Raw genomic sequence first — 22,003 nt, 5'->3', positions numbered from 1 at the left:
CATCTGACAAAACATCCTCTCGGTCACACCCAGGAAGTCAGGCACGCGTGTAACCGCGCACACACACGGAAACACATGGCCTGTTGCGAGACAGCGTTAAAGACAAATGGCCTGGCCCAATTCTCTGAGATGGCGGCCTTTCCCGTCAAAATGCCACAGAAGCAAATAAGTTACCAGCACCAAGTCGCCAAGCTGAAAGCCCTGTTTATTTCTTTTTTATTTATTAATTTGAAGTGCAGTGGTATATTAATTCAGCTGCTCTTGTATTTCAAGGAGACGCTTCAAAGATATTTTTGAATACCAGATGTGAGATGCCTGTCTATATAACATGTTCTTATTTCCAACCGGTGACATTTTAAAGCTCGGTCAAGAGTCTGTTGAACCAGTTTAACACACTCTAGAGCTGGATATTGCCATTTTCCTCACAGGCTGTAAAACAATAATAATAATAATAATAATAATAACAGTAATTATGTTTCGAAATCCAACAAGCTCCCAACCATTCCCAAGCCTACATGTCCCATTGCATCTAGAAATAAAAAGTTCAAAACAATAAAATTAAGATTTTCCTTTTAATCCAGTAATTACTCCTGTCTTCTGCTGAAGCTCCTCAAGTATCACTGCATGGAGTATTCTCCTCGGGTAATATTGCTCTCACAATCAGACAACTGTCACCACTCCAAATATTTGCACAAAACACATAATCAGCTATCTTGTATTTTCTCTCTGTCAACACCAAAATATCTCCAAATAAGGTGATACCCAGAAGGCAGAGGAACACTAATGTGGCAAATCCGAAAGATGCATCTATATATGAAACATCTGTTTACACGTAATTTATTAGGATCCTGAAGACTATATTTCATCATGTATTTTTGCACATTTCGAGAGTAAAATAAGCCAAAACATCACCTCCAGCAAAACAGGACAGTGGCTTTTCAGGCAGCGGATAGATCGCATCAGAAACTGGTCCAATGTGGATATAGGATCAGAATTGCACCAATCAAGATTGGAGATTTGAAAAATCCAATTTTCCCTTGATTGGATCCGACTGGTGATTGTCAGCCCATTTTTTTTCAAATTCTGAAAAATCTACCCACCTGTTAATTATATGTACCAAGACAAAAGGCTACCGTTTTCTGTCTTTTGATGCATCAAACAGCACTATTTAGGAAAACATCGCATGCATAATTCAGAATAATCTTGAAATTCCTTATTTTTTGGTCATTCAAAACTATTACTTCTGTCAAAAGTCACAGAGTTATTCTAAAGGGAAAAAAAATAGGTCCAATCAAAATCAAAATTTTAAAAGAACAGTCCTGAAAGAAAAAAAAACAAACAGAAATTGTCAAGGGTGTAAAGAAAATCCGTTTAGGTTTATCTTTTTGTTTTTTATTTTATTTTAATAATATACACCACTTTGTATTTTCCTGCTGAAGTATTTTTACACAACCGTTAAAACACAGGCCCCTATGCAGGAGAACTTTGGTCAAAAATGGTGGGGTTTTTGTGCCTTGTATGTCAATATTTCTTATTGACAGTTTGCTTTGTCCAGGCTTTATTGTAGCACTTTAAACACAAAAAAACATTCCACCCTTGAATATAAGAAGACTGTATTGGTCTGGATTATATATTATTTGAATGCTTCCATAAACCAATTTCATATTACATGTTTGTACCTGTATTTTATATAAACTAATCTCTCCAAACCTTTGCATGTTCTCACAAACTATTTTTTTGTCCTTTTGTCCTGACAGAAGGTTGGCACAGAACAGAGGAGGCTTTGCTCTCCACAGCTTTCCCTCCATATTTTAACATGACGCCACAGCAGCAGGACAGAAGGTACCTGTGCCACATTTAAATTCAGCGTTAATTGTTTTAAAACAGACAACATAACACAAGTGGTAGGTTGGGATTTGGGACCTTCTGGGGGGGAAAAAAAAAGAAGCAGGAACATTAAAAGAGATATGTTAGGCAGGAATGGCCAGAGCGTTTGGGGTGGCATTACTGTGATAACAGCAGAACCGTAAAGGATTCCTGTCAGCCTACTGAGGAGATGTTATCACTGCTAATTAACTGATGCTGACCCTTTCACCTGTTTTTGCTGAGTTTGTCGCATTACTACCATGACTTACAGCAACTGGAATCTATTTAATGCTAAGCAAGGAGGAAGTCCCGGAAACCGATCTCGACAATTACTGTAATTCCAATCAGGCTCTATATATCTTTGGCCAGGGAGAATACATTTTAACATGTAAATGGGTCCTAACAGTCTATTAAGCTTAGCAGTGTCTCAAAAGTTTGTATTCAACCGGACAAAAGCAGATGAGCCTATCCAATTATCCACTTCCATTTCTACCTGCAGCCTCATTTCAATGTATCACAGGCAGCCGCTCAAAATAATTGCTTTTTGCAATCTACGAGTTCATTGGAAGCCATTTTATTGATCAAAATGAGTCAGGTAAAAGAAAACAATCTAAGCCTAAATTAAAAGGTTCATTAAATGTGAAAATTGGTTGGGGAATTGCGAACATCTGTTTCTAGCAGTCGGCGTCATAAATGGCAAGGTTAAAGCGAACGCTGATTTCTGGGCTTCGCAGACTCAGACGTGAGGTGGAGCTGTGAGGCAGCCTCGCAAACACGGCGCAAGTCAACAAGGCTTCAAAAGATTTCAAGAGAGATGTGAGGGCAGGGACTGAAAGCTCTTCCTGCCTTGTCTTTGGTGGTGGGGACCTGTGTGTATTGCTACCAAGAGCAAAGAAAAGATTAGCCTGACACAGTGAAAACCAATTTCAGAGCACAATATTACAGATGTTTGCTGTGCTATAGAAGTTTGGGATCAGTACAACACCTTCTCCAAAGAACGGCTTATAAGAAGGATAGAAGGTTTTAGTCACAGCTCTTTTCTCTGCAGCCTTGGTACAGTTTGGAGGTAAATTCGCTATGGCTGCAAATCGTATCTTGACAACCTATTGATCGAATGTTTGAAAGCCTTGTTCATGGCTGCTGTCAGCTCTTGTTTATAGGCAGAAGGTACAGGTCTGCATGTTTCAATTCAACGAGACGCCATAGAAGAGTAGGTCAAACTAACAAAAAGTCCAGAGTTATGTGAATTGATGAAAATGCGTCGGCTTGGATTCATCTCTAAGCTCAGTCTGTTAACCAAACAAATCTATGTACAGTTTACAGGCTGAATCAGTGGGAAAAACCCCCCATACAAGTCAAGTACAAAATCCAACATGTTTTATAAAGGAAGCACCAGATGAGTTAGCTTGGGCTTACCTTTGGGGTGTCCCGGGTCACTGAACTCGTACTTCCCGCTCCCAACCGTCCGCAGCATTTGCAACCCATTGGGAGCGTCCTGATTGTCTGCAGGCGTAGGCTGAGCATGCACTGCTGCCTGTCCATTGGTGAGAGGAAGGGGAGGGGGCTGGAGGAGACTGGAGTGAGAGGTTAAGTGGCCATTGCCCATCAAGCTGTGAGGGTTTGGATGAACCACCGGGTTGGCTTGGGCAGTGAGGGCGGTCGGTGTAACCGTTGGCTGAGCTGCCGGGTATGGAGGCTGACTGGGCATGCTCAGCACCAAGGAGGGCCCCTGCTGAGTCGACTGCGGTGTGAGCTGGAAGTGGGTGGTCATGAGGGGATGCTGCGGGGCCACTTGTGTCTGGATGGACGGGGTTACTCCTATGATGGGTGACTGCGCGGTCACACTGTGGCTGAAGGACGGAGGTTGAGGGAGGCCATAGGAATGGGGCAGGAGACTCTGCTGGCTTACAGCAGCTACTGGTGCAGCCCAGGCTGGACCTGATGAACAGAGAGCAGAACATAATGACCATGCAACAGGAAAGATGTAATCATTTTATTCAGTTTAAATAAAAAATATATCTGTCACTGATCTTTGAATGATGTTTTTGTGGTGATAAAACATTCATTTTTATTCTACTATAGTTTGTTGCTCTTGAATATTGAACAATTACAATATCAATGTAGAGCATGTAATGTTTGTGACATAGGCTACCATGTTATTTTCCTCAACTCTAAAGCTACTGTATTTTGAAACCAATACCTGACATTGACTTTAATTTAGTATCAGACTTGCACAATATCTTTGCTTAAATAACCATGATCTGTGTTGGGTAAAAAAAAATTACCTCTAAGGCTGTATTATAATGAGTCCATAGCAAACAAAAATAGGTGAAACTGCTCTTTGAGTCATCACTGATTGACAAGATATAAATAGATGTGTTTTTAGTGTCCCACATGACTGTAAACAAGGCTAACCATGAGGGCAGAGATACGATTGTCAGACACGTTACTCGATCAAACAAAATGCATAAGTCTGCAGGAAGAGACAGACTGTAACTACTTTCCATACCACCACCCTCGGTGAGTTACTCCACGTCAGATCAAGTTCGTTTCTGACTTGAGACTTCTGAATAAAAGGGATTCTTGAATAAAGTACCGATCTGCAACCAAAGTTGACTTGGTAATAAGATTAAGAGATTTGATTTAGCTAGCAAGACCAATAAATAGTTTTCTGAACATGAAGAACATGCTTCATGCAGCATTTGGCATCGTCAATGCACAAGTCTGTGTTTACCCACACACTCCGAGCCAATCATTTCTCTTCCCCGAGGCGATAGATGCCGAGGGTGTGCTGGCCATATTGGACCTGAATACTTTCTCCCTCCCTCACAAACTCACTCACTCCTACTCCTTCATCTCCGACTCCTTCTGCCAGGGTCCAAGCTCCAAAAATAGCCTAGCACTCTGCTAAGGGGCTAAAGGCTAAATCACAGCATGCAAAAAGCTGGAGAAAAGGAAGACCACATTATTTATGCTGCCAACCCTACTAATATAATAATCTGGGGAACAGAAAAAGTGATAAAGACACACAGAGAATAAAAGAAAAGCATGAAAGTAAACTCTGTAGGGGAGAGGATAGTTCTATAATTCGCATAACACTGAGCTATCAACTCTAGCGACAAATTAAATTTCATTTAGTTTGTATGTCTGCTTGGAGAAGGGATTCATTTATCTTGCCATATGTAAAAATAATTTAAAAAAAGAGCAAAGGCCATGAAGCTGCAGTGATGGTTGATCAAGATTTCAGACATGTACACTTTTCCAACTTCATTTTTTAAAATTAAAACACATTTTAGTGTCTGCCAAAAAAATAATCATAATGCTAAGGCGACCTACATTTACAGTCGCTGCCTACAAAGTTGAATGACATGAAGAAAATGCATTAATTAAAACATATTCCATATTTGTAATTGCCATTTTTAACTTACAGTAAGATTCAAATCCCTTTATTATTTATTAATTATCTCCAGTTTTCCTTTGTTCCTTTTTTATTCCAGCCTTAGCCTGGAAAAAAACCCAAACTATTTTAGCACCAAAAACTTAAGTTGGAAAAAAACAACAAAAAAAAACTTTGTCAATTACAAACTTTCTTCTAACATAAAGAAAAGAAACACAGTGAAGTTTCTTGCGTTGATTAATTCTGGCACAGTTGGCAGAGAAGTTTTCTGGCAACACAGTTCAGTGAAGTGTGGCGAGGAGCTGGCTTCGTCACAAACGCCAGTCACAGTTTGGAATAGCGCACGCACGCAAATCACTATGCAACACTATGCTCGGATTCGAGTGTCATATGTGACAGCGTGGTGGGTTGGCGACATCTCACTCTCCTCCCGCTTCACTCTGAGCAGGGACTTGGGTGTGGGGTGCTGCTGTGCCGGTATAGGGAGGCTCACAGGAGAGCCAAGCTCCGCTTTCACGGAATCACCTGGAACTTATTTGAATCAAAGAAACGCGCCTTCAGTTGCCAGGGAAACGTTTTAATGATTTATCCATTACCCATTTGCATTTAAGATCATCAAATTATAATTGGAAGGCACTTTCAGTTTCACACACTGTGGCTTTCGTGTTTTCAAATGTTTGCCACCACAGAGAACCAGCTGTCCATGGTGTGAATTTGTACAGCCAGAATTTCCGCAGCATCCCGCTCGGTGCACGTATTATTCTTAAATGAGACACATTTGTGATGAGCAGGAGGCAGAGGCCGGCAGAGCAAAGGAAGGAAATTAACAGCTCCGGGGCATAGCCATTCTGGGCGAGTTCATTACAGCACAAGTTAAGAAAAAAAAGGAAGAAAAAAAAAAAAAAGCCTCGAAACTGGCTTAACTCGTTAATGTCAGGTCTGTAGTGCACTGCAGTGGGATGATGGCGCCGTACAGATTTTACAGAAGCATGAGAAGAATAAGGTCAACGTCTACATTTGGAGGACTCTTGCTGTACAGATGCGAGGGACTGAGTCAGTTCAGCAGGTTTTTAATGCCAAACCTGTTTTTAAGTACAATAAAGTAGCAAACAGCTGTGATGAGAATATCTTTATCTCTTTTTGAGCCCAACACAAGAAGAAATATTTTTTTTGCATTCACACACCGACTTGCAAAGGTATTCACACCTCTCTCACTTTTTAATTTGTGGAAACTGCAAAGTTCAATGGATTTTACTGGGAATCTATCCCATACACCAACACAAAATTATTTTTAAAAAAATTGTAAATAAAAGAAAATGACATTACTCAATATATATTTATAAATTTTCAAATAAAAAATCTCAAAACTCTGGATTTAATCTACTCTGCTCTGATGCCCCTAAATAAAATCCAGTAATAAGTAGTGCCTTTTGAAGTCACAGTAAGGAAATACAGTGAATCTGTTTGATTTAAGATCAGAATAAATGTAGCTGTTCTGTGGAGGACTCTGGGGTTTGTTAGAGAATACTCCCATGTCCAGGGAGAAAGTTGACCAGGTCACAGGTCACAAAAACTACAATAGTGGTGTGTTAGATTAAAATAGGTGCAAGCCACTTTTAATATATTTTATTTGTAAAAACAGCTATAAAACAATTAATACATTTCTTCCTATCTCACTATTTTGCATTGCTTTGAGTTAAAAAAAAAATCACCTAAAATCCCAATAAAATCCTCTTATTTTTATGTTTTTCCCCATGAGAAAAAATGGGTATAAGCTCATTGTTTGCCTACTTATGTTGCATCATGTAAAGACATGTATAGATATGTACACTTGTGAAGAACATCTGAAGTGCTTGCAGGGCAGGATCCCTCATTAGCATCAGGTGTGAATGTAGCTGGCCTGGGCTGACAGGGGTGTAAGCACATGAGCAAGTAAAGCACACATGCGTACATCTGCTGCACACATGCATACTGATGATGTAAAGCTCTGTAAAGTCAAGTTAGTTGCACAGAAATGCTGTGTGTGTGTGTGTGTGGGTGTGTGTGTGTGTGACTCATTACCGGTGGGCTCGCCGTCTCTGTGTTGCTTGGCAGGGGGCTCGTCTGTATCCCAGGGCGTGAGCTGGTTGATGGGCGTCTGTCCCCACCTGACTCCCGGAGCCAGCAGCAGTCCTGGAGTCTGGTTGTCTCCAGGAGACAGTCCGGAGACCTGCAGCAGAGAGAGCCACAAACAACACCGCTGATTAGAGCCGAGCACCAACAGAGTGAGGAGACGCGGCGAAAGGAAAAACAAATTATCCAGCGCTGGTTTTTCATTCAGCCGCCTCAAAATTGTTTGGATCAACAAAATGTGTTTTTAATAGAATATGTTCCTTAAAATTGGGTGAAATTTGCAAATTGCAGCCATGTGAAAACGGTTCTTCAAGGTCTGGAAGTGAGCAGTGATGACGGAGTGCGGTGTATAATTAGCAGTGAGTGAGCGATGATTACAGCCTATATATAATGGGGACAAGCAGGAGAAAAAAACTCCTGCTCACCGCCTCAAGAGTATCCGGAGACAGTAATATTTCATTTTTATGTTAATAAATATTAACTTTCGACCGCGGACTACATTTAGGTTGTGATTCTTTAACACGTTATTAATTTTGATAAAAGGAAAATCAATCTGAGTCCGAATACATTTTTTTTTCTTTACATAGAAGTGTGAGTAAAGGAAATTGAAAAGCTGTCTTGCAAGAGGTTGCTAAAAGTTCCCTAAGCCTTTCTTTTCTCATATGTTTTTCTCCAGATGGGGAGTAAGAAATGTTATCAGGCCAGCGCAGGTTGATGAAAACACAGGGTCAATCACCAGCAGACCTCTGAGCAATATTCGTCTCTCCCTATCAGAAGTTAGGCCGCTTGGTCTAACAACTTGGCAGGCAGAGGGCAGAGCCAAGCCTTATTCCCCCCTCGCCCCGGCCAGCCTGAGTTAATAGAAAGGACCTGGTCACAAGTCTCCTCCTGCGTCCTCACGTCTGATGCCTCCATCCCTCAGTTCCATTACCCCTCCCGCCCTCTCCCAACCCTCGACCCTGCGTCCACTTCATCAGGCGCGCCATCCTGCATTCCAACAGCCGTGTCGACAAAGCTCCTGTCAGACTGACCGCGCCGGGGCAGGAATGCAGCCCAAACAGTTTGGTTTATAGCAAATTACTATGCAGCCTCATAAGGCGCCTTGTGGAAGAATTCATAGCCTTTAACCTTTTCACATTTTGTCACAAACTTTAATGCAATTTGTTTGAAATTCTTGTGACTGTCCAATACAAAGTTGTAGGTGTTGATATTAAATTTTGTTTCTGTCCAAAATATCTAAAAAGTGTTTTTAATAGAACATGTTCCTTAAAATTGGGTGAAATAAAAAGGTTGGATGTGGTAAGTTTTGTAACATATTCTGGATAGGGATAGGTCTGGACCTTTACAGAACAATTCCGACACATATCAGTAAACTTTGATTGAAACCATTCTGAGGTTACTGTCTTGCAGGAAGGTGAACGTCTGTCTCAGTCCTGCAACACACGCTTGTGTCAAATTACAAATGGGAGGACCTGTGGTTTTCTTTTAACTCTCTACTTGTGACTTTTACAAGAAGGTCAGACCCAAACAGAACTAATAAATTCTAACAGATCCTCCCAACTTTCCAAAGTCATTATGAACATCTTAGTTGCTTCTTTGATTGGTGGTTTCTTTGCCCACCATGTCAGTTTAGTTGGACAATCATGTCTTGGTATTTTTGGAGTTGTGCCATACCTTATTAACTTAAAGATGATTGATGTTCAAAGCTTTGGGTAATCCAGATTCGTCCATCTGTGTTTTGGCCTCTTGGCTACTAATGCCGTTCTTGTCTGGTCCATTAGTTTTGGTGATTTCTTGGTCATTTTGTAGTGCTGTGATACTTGTATTACACCCTAACCCTGCTTTCAACTTCTCACAACTTCTTGCTTGACATTTCTGCTGTGCGTCTTGGTTTTCACGATGGCCTTTGTTCCTGATGTACAACAAACTTCTTCAAAAAAACCCATGTTTATGCAGAACTTAGACAAAGGTGGACTCTATTTACCAATTTGATCACTTCAAGAGAGGATGGGTTTTTCTGGAATTGATTTAGAGGAATCAGAGTAAACTGAGGTGAATTGAAAACATACACCTATAGGAATGCTGTTTGCAAAAAAATTTATGGAAAACCAGATGTTTCCCTTCCCCTCCACAATTACACACCATGTGTTTGGTCTTTCCCATTAAGTCCAAGGTTTTAAATGTGACAAAATACAAATAAATATGAATAATTTAGCAAGACATCGTGTACTGGATCAATCCCGCTTCTGAAGACATTTCCCTCCCAGCTTTAAGTGAGATTTATCACAGGGGCCTTCAGCACTTAAATATATTACATGCTACAGATGCGGTGCAGCATCTGCTGTCTAATGAACAGATTCATAAAGGCAGACAAGCTCAATGAGTGTCACTTACTTGACGTATCTATAGTCAAAGTTATCTGACAGTTTGTAAGAGCTGGGGGCAAAAGAGAGGAAAAAAAGCAGCTAAAGGAAACACGTCAAGACAAAGCAGAAAACAGAGTGATGGAGTGAGAGCATGACGCTGGGTTTAGGTGGAGACAGACTGTCAGGTCTTTTTGTTCAGCTCAACCTGTCAGCTAAAGACAAGAGAAAACTGAAATGGTTCACTCGGAGAATGCCCAAAGCGCACAATTGCACTTGACAGCCCTGGAGACACAGGGAGACCGATTTGGTGTGAAGAGCTGTGTTCTCTAGCCTGCTATTTGTTTTAATAAATGTATTCACTCCTCTGCCTCCTCGGCACCTTGCATGTTTCATTCCAAGTGCGCTTTACTTTTATCTATATTCAGGCAACTTTTCATTAAAGCGCACTTGCTGTCCCCAAACCTCGCATTTATACTCCCACATATTTTGTGAAAACAGTAGGGGGGTGAGGGATGGGTAAGGTGGGGAGAAACGATCCATTCCATTGAAAAGCGGTCCATCTGTAAGTGATCTAGCGCATCATGTAAAGGAGAGAAAGGAAAGAAAAGGGGTTTTAGTCAGCGGCATCACACTGACAGCATATCAGCTTGGCTCAGGAACAATCCTGACTTAAAAATGATCAAGGTTAGATAGTGAAGCGCGTACGCCAACACATCCACAGGACACACAGGTGTGCATGTACACAAACACACACGCATGCAAGCTCAAGCCCCGAGTCACCAGGAGATATCAGGAAAAGGTTTTTATTAAGATGGCAGGCTTGCTGTAGGCAGGGAGCAAGGTACTGTAGGTTCTGGGACAGTAGCTGCCATTTTCTCTCAATTTTATTTCCTTTCCCTATTTGTAGTCCCCATCCTCCCTGGCCAACCATTATCACCGGGCAGCAGATGGTTTCCTCTGACTTGACAAAGCCCACGCTGGAGGAGGAAGAGGAGGAGAAAGGGAGCCAGATAAATAATTTTTTTGAGTTGAGCCAAGCCATTCTGTGTTAAGTCGTCAGGCTGACTGGGGATGTTTTCGGGGGGTATATGCAGCCTCCCTGCCTATAGACCACACATTGGAAGAATTATCAATGGGTCAAAAAAAAAATGTGCAAAAAAGAATGGCTTTTTTTATGGTGCAATTCAAAAAGAAAATTTCACAGTGAAAAAACTTGATATTCATTGTCAATTTTGTTCTTGATTAGAGATGGCCAGACTCTGGAACATTCAGTCAATTTCTCCTTCACAAGCTAGGATCAGCAATCAGCAGGTCCAACACAGACACAAAAACAAATCTGATTTTCTTTTTTTATAAAGTGGTAAATGCAACGAATCCGAGAGCTTCCAATATTCTAAGAATTACACAAACACAAAACAGCAATTTGTACATTGATGCATTTTTCTTCAATTCAGTGAAAACAAACTAGGGTGACAGACTGGTTCAGTATGCCGTAAATTGAAGTGTAAGGGCTTAAATTACAAATCGCTTTGAATAAAATCCATATTTCTCGATTTATTAAACATGCACTGTCAGATTATAATGAATAGACTTAGACTTAGACTTAGACTTGTACTTTATTGATCCTTTGGGAAGACTCCCTCAGGAAATTGAAGTTACCAGCAGCTCCCAGGCAAAAAACAAAGTTAACACACAGTAAGCAAAAGTGCAAAAGAATACAAAATACAAATTAAATACTAAGGTACACACCAAATGTGAGTAACCAAAACCTTAAATTATGCAAGAAAAACCTTAAATTATGCAAGAAACAAGGAATAAGAATATAGAATATAAGAATATAAGTAAATATAAATACAACACAAAAAAAATATAAGAATTTGACGGATAGATTGACCAGTGATATCGTATTGCACTATGTGGTTTGACCTGATAAGTATGGAGAAAAATACAAGGGGTCACTACTCCTTCCACCCTCTGTCCTGTGTCACCTCCCCCCCCAATGAGGAATTGTACAGTCTGAAGGCATGGGGGACAAAAGAGTTCTTAAATCTATTGGTCCGGCACTTGGGAAGCAGCAGTCTGTCACTGAACCGGCTCCTCTGGCTGCTGATGACGACGTGTAGAGGGTGGCTGCTATCGTTCATGATGTCCAGCAGTTTGTTCAGTGTCCTCGCCTCTGCCACCGTCACCAGAGAGTCCAGCTTCATGCCGACCACAGAGCCGGCACGCCTGGTCAGTTTGTCCAGTCTGGACGTGTCCTTCTTGGATATGCTGCCTCCCCAGCACACCACGATGTAGAAGAGGACACTGGCAATCACAGACTGGTAGAACATCCAGAGCAGTTTGCTGCAGATGTTAAAGGACCGCAGTCTCCTCAGGAAGTACATCCTGCTCTGCACTTTCCCATACAGGTGGCTAGTGTGTTTTGACCAATCCAGTTTACTGTCCAGCCACAGCCCAAGATATTTGTAGGAGTCCACGACCTCAACCTCAGTTCCCTCTAATGCGACTGAATGCTACTTCCACAACGGGAATTTCTGTTTTTCATCAACCAGGAAATGGGAGAAAAGCAGTCGTTTGAACTCAAATAAAACATAAACCATAAGTATGTCATAACTGAACAGATGGAAACGGGAAGGATAAGAATGTCCTTTTTAAAGTGATCGCCTCGTATCACTCCCATAACCTGAGCACCGGTGGCTCTGTGGCTGCGTCTTGTTTGACCAGAGTGACTTTCTGTTTACTGCTCTGACACAAACCCCCTATGGTCATGGGTGTTTTACCTCCGTGTCCCCATTAGATAAAAGGTGAAGGATGGCTGCTCAGGAGCCATTTGTGACAAGGTGGTCAGTATTATCAGGGGGCTTGCAAACGATATTTCCAGCTCTCAATTGTGCCCAATTATTTTAGGGAAAATTGTAACATCATCTAAATGTGAATGTTAACAGAAATATGGCAACTCTAAAACAGTTAGCTGTTTGTTTTAGAAAATGAGCTCAAAATGCTAAATCTTCTTGAAACAGTCGTGCCAAGATGTTCTCAGCCTGTAATACGTCATACACAGAAATAAATATTCAATAACCCAAGAACAGATGTAAGTCATCCATAAATTTAAATGCTCCCACTCAGTAAAGACAATTACACTCGCATAAACCTTTATGTCAAGAACATATAAAAATATGGATGCAACTGAGCCATTAATGTAGTCACAAAGACAACAGGAAGCTCAATCAGCAGGTAAACTAGACCAGCCAGGGAATAAAAACTTTATATATATAGAATTTATTAAGCTTTCTTGTGATAAACTATGAGCGTTTTTATTATTCCCTGTTTTTAATTCTTTTTTGCACATAATCTGTGCAAATTTGAGCCTGTATTGAACCCTCTAAAATTGTTTTTCTTATTTAGTTCCCCAGGATTGCAATGTTTCTTGCTATATTCCTCTTTACATCAATTCTAACCTTGACCTTGAATAAATCCCCACAGAATGATGCTGCCAGCACCATACTAGGGTACAAGTTGTTAAAGGTGAATGCCATTGAGTTGAATTTAGGTATCATTTGATAAGACCACCTTCTAGACAGATTTTATTTGATTAAGAAAAGGAAGAAAAGAAAATGATGTCCTTTCTCTTCTTAAAAAGTCACTATTATGTTTTGCTGCATCACATAAAATCCCATTCAAATACATTCAAATCCATGACAAAATGTAAAACAAATAAGTAAATGAACGACTAAGAATATTTTTTCCAATAAGCTGCAAATACTGTTGTCAAGCTATTCTCAAAATATTATTTGAACTTTTGGATGGATGATTCCTTTGACTATACCCGTTCTTTTAACTAAATCAACCTGAAACTTCAAAACGCCCACAGTCGAGCCAGAAAAATGTCCTTTCTTCTCAATCCTATGCTTGTTGTACCCATGTCAGATTCTTGTATCCAAGAGAGCATGATGATATCAAGGCGAATCAGACCCGAATACACCATTTCCTTCCATGACCAGGCTGCAGAGGCAGCAGCGTAATTCTGCTTGGCATGTTGGCTTTCCTTTCGGACAAGGCAAACACTGACATCTGTCACCGTGCGCTGATGCACGGCGCCGCTGTAGTGCGCATTGTTGTTCGTAGAGATTTTTTTGCCACTGGCTACCATCTGCTGCGAGTATGTTTAGGAGGGGCTGTGTTGTGATCCAGGACTTCGGGCTTTGATTGCTTTCAGTTATCCACATCCAAATAAACAGAAAGCGTTTGCTCATGGCATTGTGTTTGTCTTTGTTCAAGCCAGCCTTCACTTTCCTGATTTATTGAACCAGTTTAATCCTCGAAAAACACAGAGCAGGACATCAAGCCTCCCAAAGAAAACTACAACCATGGACATTCAGCATGAGCTTCACCTCTATGGTGTTTATGAGAGGAACATGCATGGCTGAGCTTGAACGTACAGCACCTATTCCACTTAGAAATGGCTTAGGTTTTTTAATAAAAAGTTGAATAATACTTTCCTGAACTTTTTTAAAAATTTTTTTAAAGGGAACCAGAGTGTGCGAGAGATGAACTTGCCTATTGGACCCAGATGGGTGCTGGTCATTTCACCAATTCTCAATTTTGTACCTTTGCCGTTTGTGTCTTTTTTAATGTGAGATATCTGCATTGATATCCAGTGATTGAAATTTTTTTTAAAAGGTATGCTAAAAGTTTATTGTAAAAAAAATAAATAAATAAAATTGTAGTTACGAGTCTGAAATAGGGATCAAAACCAAGCGGAATAGGGCCTGGTATAACGTTTTGAAAATGAAATGAATTATAGGTAAGATGTGAGAACTTTACAGACACAAAGCTTCAAAATTCAGGAAAATGTTAAAATATCTACAATAACTATGGTTGAACACAACGACTGTTGACAAGGATCCAGGCAGGTTTGTTTAACGAGCACAAAACAGAAGAAAGCAGGGCTTCATTTTTAGAACATGGATATTAAATTGAGGTCTAAATTGTCAATGCAACAAATTCACCCTAAACTTATTTTGCACAGTGAAACACCTTTACAGCACAAAAATCAAACTGCCTGCTTTAAAATTTCTGGACAAATCTGGGACAGCCTTACCCTAACTTCTCGATTGTGTTAAATTGAATCTCCTCGATTCTATTTCATCTTTTAATATTCATGGTTTATTAGGTGGCAAAGTACCTCACAGCTACAGCTTGGAGATGCTAAGAGATAAAAAGCAAAAACAAAATAAATGTGGGCATGCTAATTTACTTTTTTGTCTTTCTCCTGGTGGGTTTAGCTATTTATTTCTCATGCATAAGCGAATAAATCCACAATATTCCCAGACATGTGGTGGTCCAGCACTGGGCTGCAATTATGGTTTAATTTAAATGCATCCAAAAAGTGAAACCTCGACAATCAGCCGGCTTTCTCCTGGGAGATGCATGGACACAAATTTAATCATAAAGAAATTTCAATTACAGCAGTCACTGCCATGCCTCACCATACCAGGCTGCGAGGGTAAAATAATATCGTACTGTTATTTCACACTACGAACAAGAACTAATAAAAAATAAAAAAAACTGTATGTGTAAGCAAGGAAATGAAATTTAACTGTAACCGAATAGGTTTTTCTTCCCTTTGGCCAGGCATGGACTGATGCAGTGAATTTGGCTTGGTAAAATGTGGAAGGAGAGGGGAATAATGGCTTTTCCCAGAGAAAAGACATCGAAAGAATGGCATCGCTGGAAGGGGCGAAAGATTGAGAAACAGAGTAAAACAAACTCATCCATCACGACGCCTTGTATCATTGCATTTGACAGATTATTTTAAGCTTTTCTAAAATGCAAAAAAAGCAGAAGACAAAAATCGTTTTCTCTTTCTTCCTACACCTCCTCCATCCAAATGCTCGAGCAGAGTGTGGTCCGAAAGTGACCAGGAGCATTGAGTAGGGCACAAAAGCGCACAACTCTTTCTTTCGGAGATTATTCACTTACTGTATAAAGGTATCTCCTCTCCATGACAGCGCGCTGACAACTAAATGTGAAGTGGATTTGTTCTGGAGTTCTGTCATAATGGAGGTGAATACCGGAGCCAAAGAGCGGGGTGGCTGTGTCCAATCTATTCGGTGAGAACATAGCAGAGCATCTCGCTGGTAAACAAAGAGTCCACTGCGCCATGTTTGGCAGCCATCTTAAAACCGACTGGTGCAGCAATGTGCCGAAAATGTCAGGGTGCCATACGACAAAGGTGTGTGTTCGGTTGGAGCGCTGCATGAAACTGCACAGAAAAAAAATGAATTTAAGCCATCATGTTAGTAATTGTAAAAAGGAGGAGAATGAACGTTTTAAAATTTAAAGAAAAAGATTGAGCATGTAAATTAGTTTTTGTCTGAACGACAAAATGAAGACAGATGGGAAAAAATACAATTTTGAGCCTTGCATTACTGCAATTGAAGTTTAAAAGAGGTAAAATTCACTGAAGTAGTGCTATTGCTGATGCATAAAGACCTGTGGGAACTAGGCATGTAATGTTTAGAGGTTTGACAAAGTTCCAGTTTTGAAACTAACAGTATGCTGTTCTGATGGCTCAACATCATGTCAGTGATAAGCCTACGACAGTGTGGAAGTAAGCAGTTTTCACAAACTGTATAAAACATGTAGTAATGCAGCGGCAGCCCTTCCAGTGCAATGACTGTCAGCTGGTTATAAAATTTCTCCAACACATTTTATTGCTTTCTAGTTTTTTTTTTTAAAAGCAAAGCAATTATTTTTTGAATAGATGTTTCTGTGTGCAAATACTATGAAACGTTTTATTCAATGTCATTCTGTGGGAATTTTATAATGGCCCACGGTGAGTTTGAAATATTTTCCAAGGCATATATAATGCTATGGTCAAGTTGGTTTATTTCTTGTGACACCTTCAAATTGACAATGCCTGGGCTCATGCTAGAAAAAACAGAACAGTTTGCTGAAATGTCATATCCACCGTCAGGCAATCCTTCTTATTATAAAACAGAAATGTCAGCCATTGCTGCTCAAACAGGATTGACAGTTTGAGCAGTCAGATTTCAAAATCAAAACAAAATACATCGTTTCAGGCACAGACATTTAACACAGACAATGCTGATCCCAAGCAGCATAACATGCCAACACAAAGGAAACAAAGCAAAAGCACTCTGGAGGATATATGCGCTACTGATGTGCCACAGAGAGGGGTACGGATGCAGACTCTATAATTTCATGCCCCAGGCCGAACGAGTGAAGGGGAACGGACTTTCCTTCCTCTGAAATTTAAGCTAAGACACTCCGACAGCTTCTGGCTCGACGCACACGTTCCAGAAAAGAGAAGCGTGATCGCAGAGGCGAGGCCGATAAGCTTCAGTGAAAAAGCAGGGTTGGAAGGCCCGTCTAATATCCCATGAGTACTCGGAGGTTGCAGCGTTTGCCCTCCAAAACCTCCCTCAGCTTTTCTTATTTTTTTGTGTTTCCTTTGTCTCATACATTCAGATCAAATGGCTAACCTGTCAACGTTCTGGGAGCATCTCTTATCTGGGGGATGAGCAGCACAGTGAGGTTTCTTACAGAGGGTGACCAGCGGTTGGACATGCGAGCGATGGGGGACTTCCTAATGTCACTGTAACACTTCCCAGAGGAGACTGGCATGGGACAGTCAGAGACGTAGGTCTCCAGCAGGCCATGACCCAGCCTGATGTGTGGCGAGTGTTTGGGGAGCAAAATATCCACGCCCTGTCACTGTGGCGCCGTCAGAGACCCACAGACAACCGTGTAGCTCCGATCGCTGGAGAACACCGAGGCAAAATGAAAATGGCGTATGACCTTCATTTGCACCAATAGTAAACGAAATTCATTTCAGCATGGCAGTAAATGGGCAATATATTGTTTTTTGTTGTTTTTTATATATTACGGAAGGAAGCTTTTTGATTACTGAAAGCGAAATAGTCAAGAACAAATAGATTTACCAGCGAAAGACTTAAAAAACTTCAAATTCAAAAACAAATCAGAATCTTTCTTCCTATTGTATTTCAAAGCAACTGAGTAATTTTATTAAATAGAGTTTTTGGAGATACACTTCTAAAATGGAAAAGAGCAATCACATATGGTTGTTAAGAGGGAGACTCCCCATTGTCATGAACTGAAAACTGCTTTCTTGGCAAAAAAATAATAAATAAATAAAAAGGACATTCTAGTTTGGAGTCTGTCGAACAGGATGTATTGCGGCTTATTGAGGACACAGAAAAGGATGGAGTAAGCACTCTCATCCTCAGCCCTGGAAAAGTGGGTTTTGTGAAAGTGAATGGGTAAAGTAGAGGGATTTCTTTTCATCTATCAAAAACACTCCAAGTTCAAAACATTTTTTTTTTGTGCCAGGATTAGGAAACAACTTGAATTGTTGCTGCAAGAGACGGAACAACCCAAAGCTGATGGAGTCGGACACAAAACAGTTCAAGCTACAACAGATAACTTCAGTGGACGAGGCAGTCAATCCATACAGGCAATCACGGCTTTTGGTTATGGGGAAGTATAAGCTACATTGCTATCCCTGCTTTCATCTTATAGGCAACCTTTGCGTTACGCATTGACAGACTGAGCTCTCAATAGCCTGTACAGTAAGGTTTCAAACTAGAGGAACAGTTTGAATTTCCTGTATAAAAACAGCTTCAGGAACTAAAGCATTATGTTGTTTGTGTGAAAGAATTCTATTGCAGGCTTGTTCATATGAGGGGAAAAAAGCTTTGCAAAGAACAATGCAGTGCTTCAGTACCAGTTCAGTAGAAGAAAAGTCTGTGAGTGTTGCTTCTGCTGCTGTTGGGACAAGTAAGGCAGTTTGCTGGGTGAAGCAATAGAAAGCAAAGTGCATTTGCAATGACCTTATGGTCTTACATAAAATGCAACAGCTAAAGATCAGCCTTAACCGTCTGTACGAGTTAGCATTGCTGTTTGTTTGAATTACAAAAGCTATAGACTTTTTTTCCTCCACTTCCACGTCTCCATATTCTGCTAGATTGGCTGTAACCCTCCACACCCCAAACACTTCTTCTATGCTCATTCATCTATCACAGTAACTATTGAAAGATGCGATAGGGAAGCAGAGCATGCTGCTCTGGAGAGATCTTTGCTTCACAGCATGCAAAGGTTTAATTGATCTAGAACGCAGGTCTATAACCCACATGTCTTTGCAGAACGTCTTTATTGGACGTCTGGTTTTTCAGTTGATAAATCAACAATTGAAAGTGTAAGCATAACATGGTTTGATACAACGGGACATATTGATTTTTGTTGGATGCTGAGAATTCTGGTGGGAAAAGTCTTGTCAGTAAAAACCACAAAAACTGACAGAAGTCCACAACCTTTTCCAGTGTGGTTGTATTATAAAAGCCTAATTTCATTTTGTATAGGAGTTCACAAATTCCTATACTAAAAGGTATGACATATCAATGTACATGAAACAAAATTGGAACATAATGTATAATGCATGTTAAAGAAAATATCTATAAAACATGGTAAAAAGGCTGTATTATGGATGAACAGACATTTTTTTCAGACCATCTACTATATGGGGAGCATGTATATATTCAGAGACAACCCTGTCACCCTGTATAAGGCCCACTGAAAATATATTCAGTGAGCAGCTTCATATTTGCAATGGGGAAACAAAAAATTACACTCTCTGCTCAGAGAAGAAGAAATCCAGCCTCCTTATTCGAAAGTCTTTCCAACTTTAACCAACTGTATCTACACCTGAGAAACAGGAAGTCAAGTTTTTTTTGCCTACGTTTTGCTTAAAACAGAATGACATTACCAACAACTAATGATAGAACTGCACACAACATGAGAGAGCTGTGTTTAAAAAACGGTTCAGATTGCTGTTGATGCAGAGAGATTGCATCAACAAAAGGATTGCATCCTTAAGTGATTAATTGAAATTATATTAGCTGCACCACAAAATGAACTCACAAATGAAAGCTTGTAAACACTGGCCCCTTTATAAAGCGATTATTATTATACTGGCATTGTTTGGGTTGCAATTGGTCATCAGTGGAAGGACCTGTTGGACCTCCACAGGGAAACAAGACGTGCATATTAACACTTTTTTGTGGTCATTGTCTGGATGTGGGCATTATAAAGCTTTTCACCAGGATTTAGCAGCTACTGTGCTTTACAAAAGTATTTATACCCCTTAAACTTTTTCAAATTTTTGTCCCTACCACACAGTGTAAATGACTGAGATTTTGTGATTACCTAAATTAAATAAGTGCATAGTTGTGAAGCAGAAGAAAGCTAAAACTTGGCCTCCTTTCTTTAATACATATATAAAAATCTGAAGAGTGGCCTCTAGTTCCATTCCCCATTAAGTCATTCATTTTCTTTTTGGGAACATTTTTGAAAGCTCTGAACAAAAATGTTCAAGGCATCGAGGAGACAAAATTTTTATCCCCTTCTTTCAAAAAAAAGGCTCGAGCTCAGTCAGGTGGATGTAGAGAATCTGTTGCTGTGCCAATCATGGCTTGTTCAGGCTAAACTATCGTTATTAGGTAAGGATTTTACTCTTAAAAGGTTCTACAATTTCAACAAAAATGTAATACTTTTGTTTTCAAAACTAAGGAAACTTAAACTTATATATATTGTAACAAACATTTATCTCTTCTTTGCTTAGAATTTAAGAGAGTTATAACAAGGCTACAACACTAAGAGCATAATGACCAATCTGTCAGCTCTGCTTGGATGATCTGGGATGAGGTAACTATGTCACTTAGCAAATGAGTAGCTTTCACCTTTCATTAAGCTTTCCAAAAATAGCTGAATTGAATGAGGTACAGCAGAATCTGCACTAGTGCTGTCACAAGGCGCCTCTCCCAACATCGAGAATTACCAAACGATCTAAACCTCAAAAAATGTGTTTCCTCCCCCAACCTTTTTAAATGCTAAAACACAGTGAGAAAAATTAAACACATGGCATTGTGTGACAAGACTTCACAAGAAAATAAAGCTATTCTAAATGCCGATTTAATTTTTGGTACGTCACATGACTTACCAACACGGATGGGTGCCTAAGAACGTCGGCTAAAAATTAGGGCTCCAGCGGCTATTCAAGTAACCTGTGTTGATGTTCCAGCCTTTGAGGATTTAGTCTTGGAACTCCAGGGTTTGAGAGAGGACTGAAAGACTGGTTTTATCCCACAAGATGAAGTGGTCAGTGCAGCTTTGGACTCCTACAAGCACAGGAGGGAGTCCACACAGAGCACTGCTTGGGGTAAGACGTACACCGGAGAGACATGCTGGGATCATTAGAGACCCAAGTCTCCTAAAGAAAACTGAGAAATAGCCATGAACTGTGCAGCGGCAGGTGGATAAACAGACCTCCGCTTGAATTATGGGAGGATTCCTTCCCCGCCCCGCCACCACCCCAAGCAAAAGACTTTTCTGTTTGGAGACGCCTTTCAAGTGGCTGTGAATGAGCTTCTGTTGATTTGGCCCGTTGTTGGTTATTTCAAATGCTAATGCATGTCTATACAGATGGCAAAAGTAATTTCAGGGTCCATCTCCCATGTTCCTATAAAAAAAGATTCCAATTAACAAGTAAAATTACACTGTTTTGGAAACTTGGTTGATGTCTCCATGCTAGTCTTGCTCATGAGCAAAATCTACTTTTATGAACATTTATATATTAGGAACCAGCTTTACACATTTGTGTAAAGTGTACAGAAATGTTATTCAGTAACGTTTTTGGAATTGTGTGAAAATGTTTTCGATGACCTGCCATTTCAACTAATCTGGGTTAAAATAAATGTAAGTTTAATATGTCCCAGAAAGACTGGTTTAATTATAGTAATGCCTGTATTAGTAAAACCCTTGAACTAAAGGAGAAAGCACTTAAGCCATTAGAGCGTATGCTATAAGAGGAGCTACAATCAATACAGTTGGGTTGTCATTACTTAAGTTATTTAGTTTTTACAAGCTGTTTTTTTCCTTATTTTCCCTGAATACGTGGCAACAATGTTGTTTAATGTCTAATTCATAAGTCTTTCCACAAGTGAAGTAAATAAAAATGCTCATTTCATTTGCTACACAATACAAATGTGACACCAAATACATAAACAAGGGGAAAAAACTTTTCAGGCCAGTCAGGCGTCTTTGCTTGGACGCCGATAGACAGCATTAATATTTATGAGCTTGATAATAAATCACTCTTATAGATGAGTCATGTTATTTAAAACTGTTCCTGGAGCCAAAAATAAAGATGGAATACCGC

The 22,003-nt window shown here is 40.1% G+C and overlaps 1 protein-coding gene across 3 annotated transcripts in view; it reads right to left on the bottom strand.

The window, feature by feature from the left end:
• Positions 1 to 22,003, bottom strand: part of klhl29 (kelch like family member 29) — a 287,833-nt gene that overhangs the window by 149,840 nt on the left and 115,990 nt on the right. For 2 of the 3 annotated variants that reach the window (XM_032584680.1, XM_032584681.1), the window contains 2 exons: positions 7,325 to 7,472; positions 3,283 to 3,804 (listed from right to left, as the gene is read on the bottom strand). In XM_032584680.1, the coding sequence (XP_032440571.1) occupies positions 3,283 to 3,804; positions 7,325 to 7,472 (670 nt within the window). Of the gene's footprint in view, positions 1 to 3,282; positions 3,805 to 7,324; positions 7,473 to 15,726; positions 15,830 to 22,003 lie in introns of those variants that run through there. The other variant, XM_032584683.1, reaches the window with a different exon arrangement.

This window comes from Xiphophorus hellerii, chromosome 15 (assembly GCF_003331165.1).
Source record: "Xiphophorus hellerii strain 12219 chromosome 15, Xiphophorus_hellerii-4.1, whole genome shotgun sequence".
NCBI lineage: Eukaryota > Metazoa > Chordata > Actinopteri > Cyprinodontiformes > Poeciliidae > Xiphophorus > Xiphophorus hellerii.
Note: the sequence above shows the minus strand (reverse complement) of the source record. Positions and strands in the feature narration are given on the sequence as shown.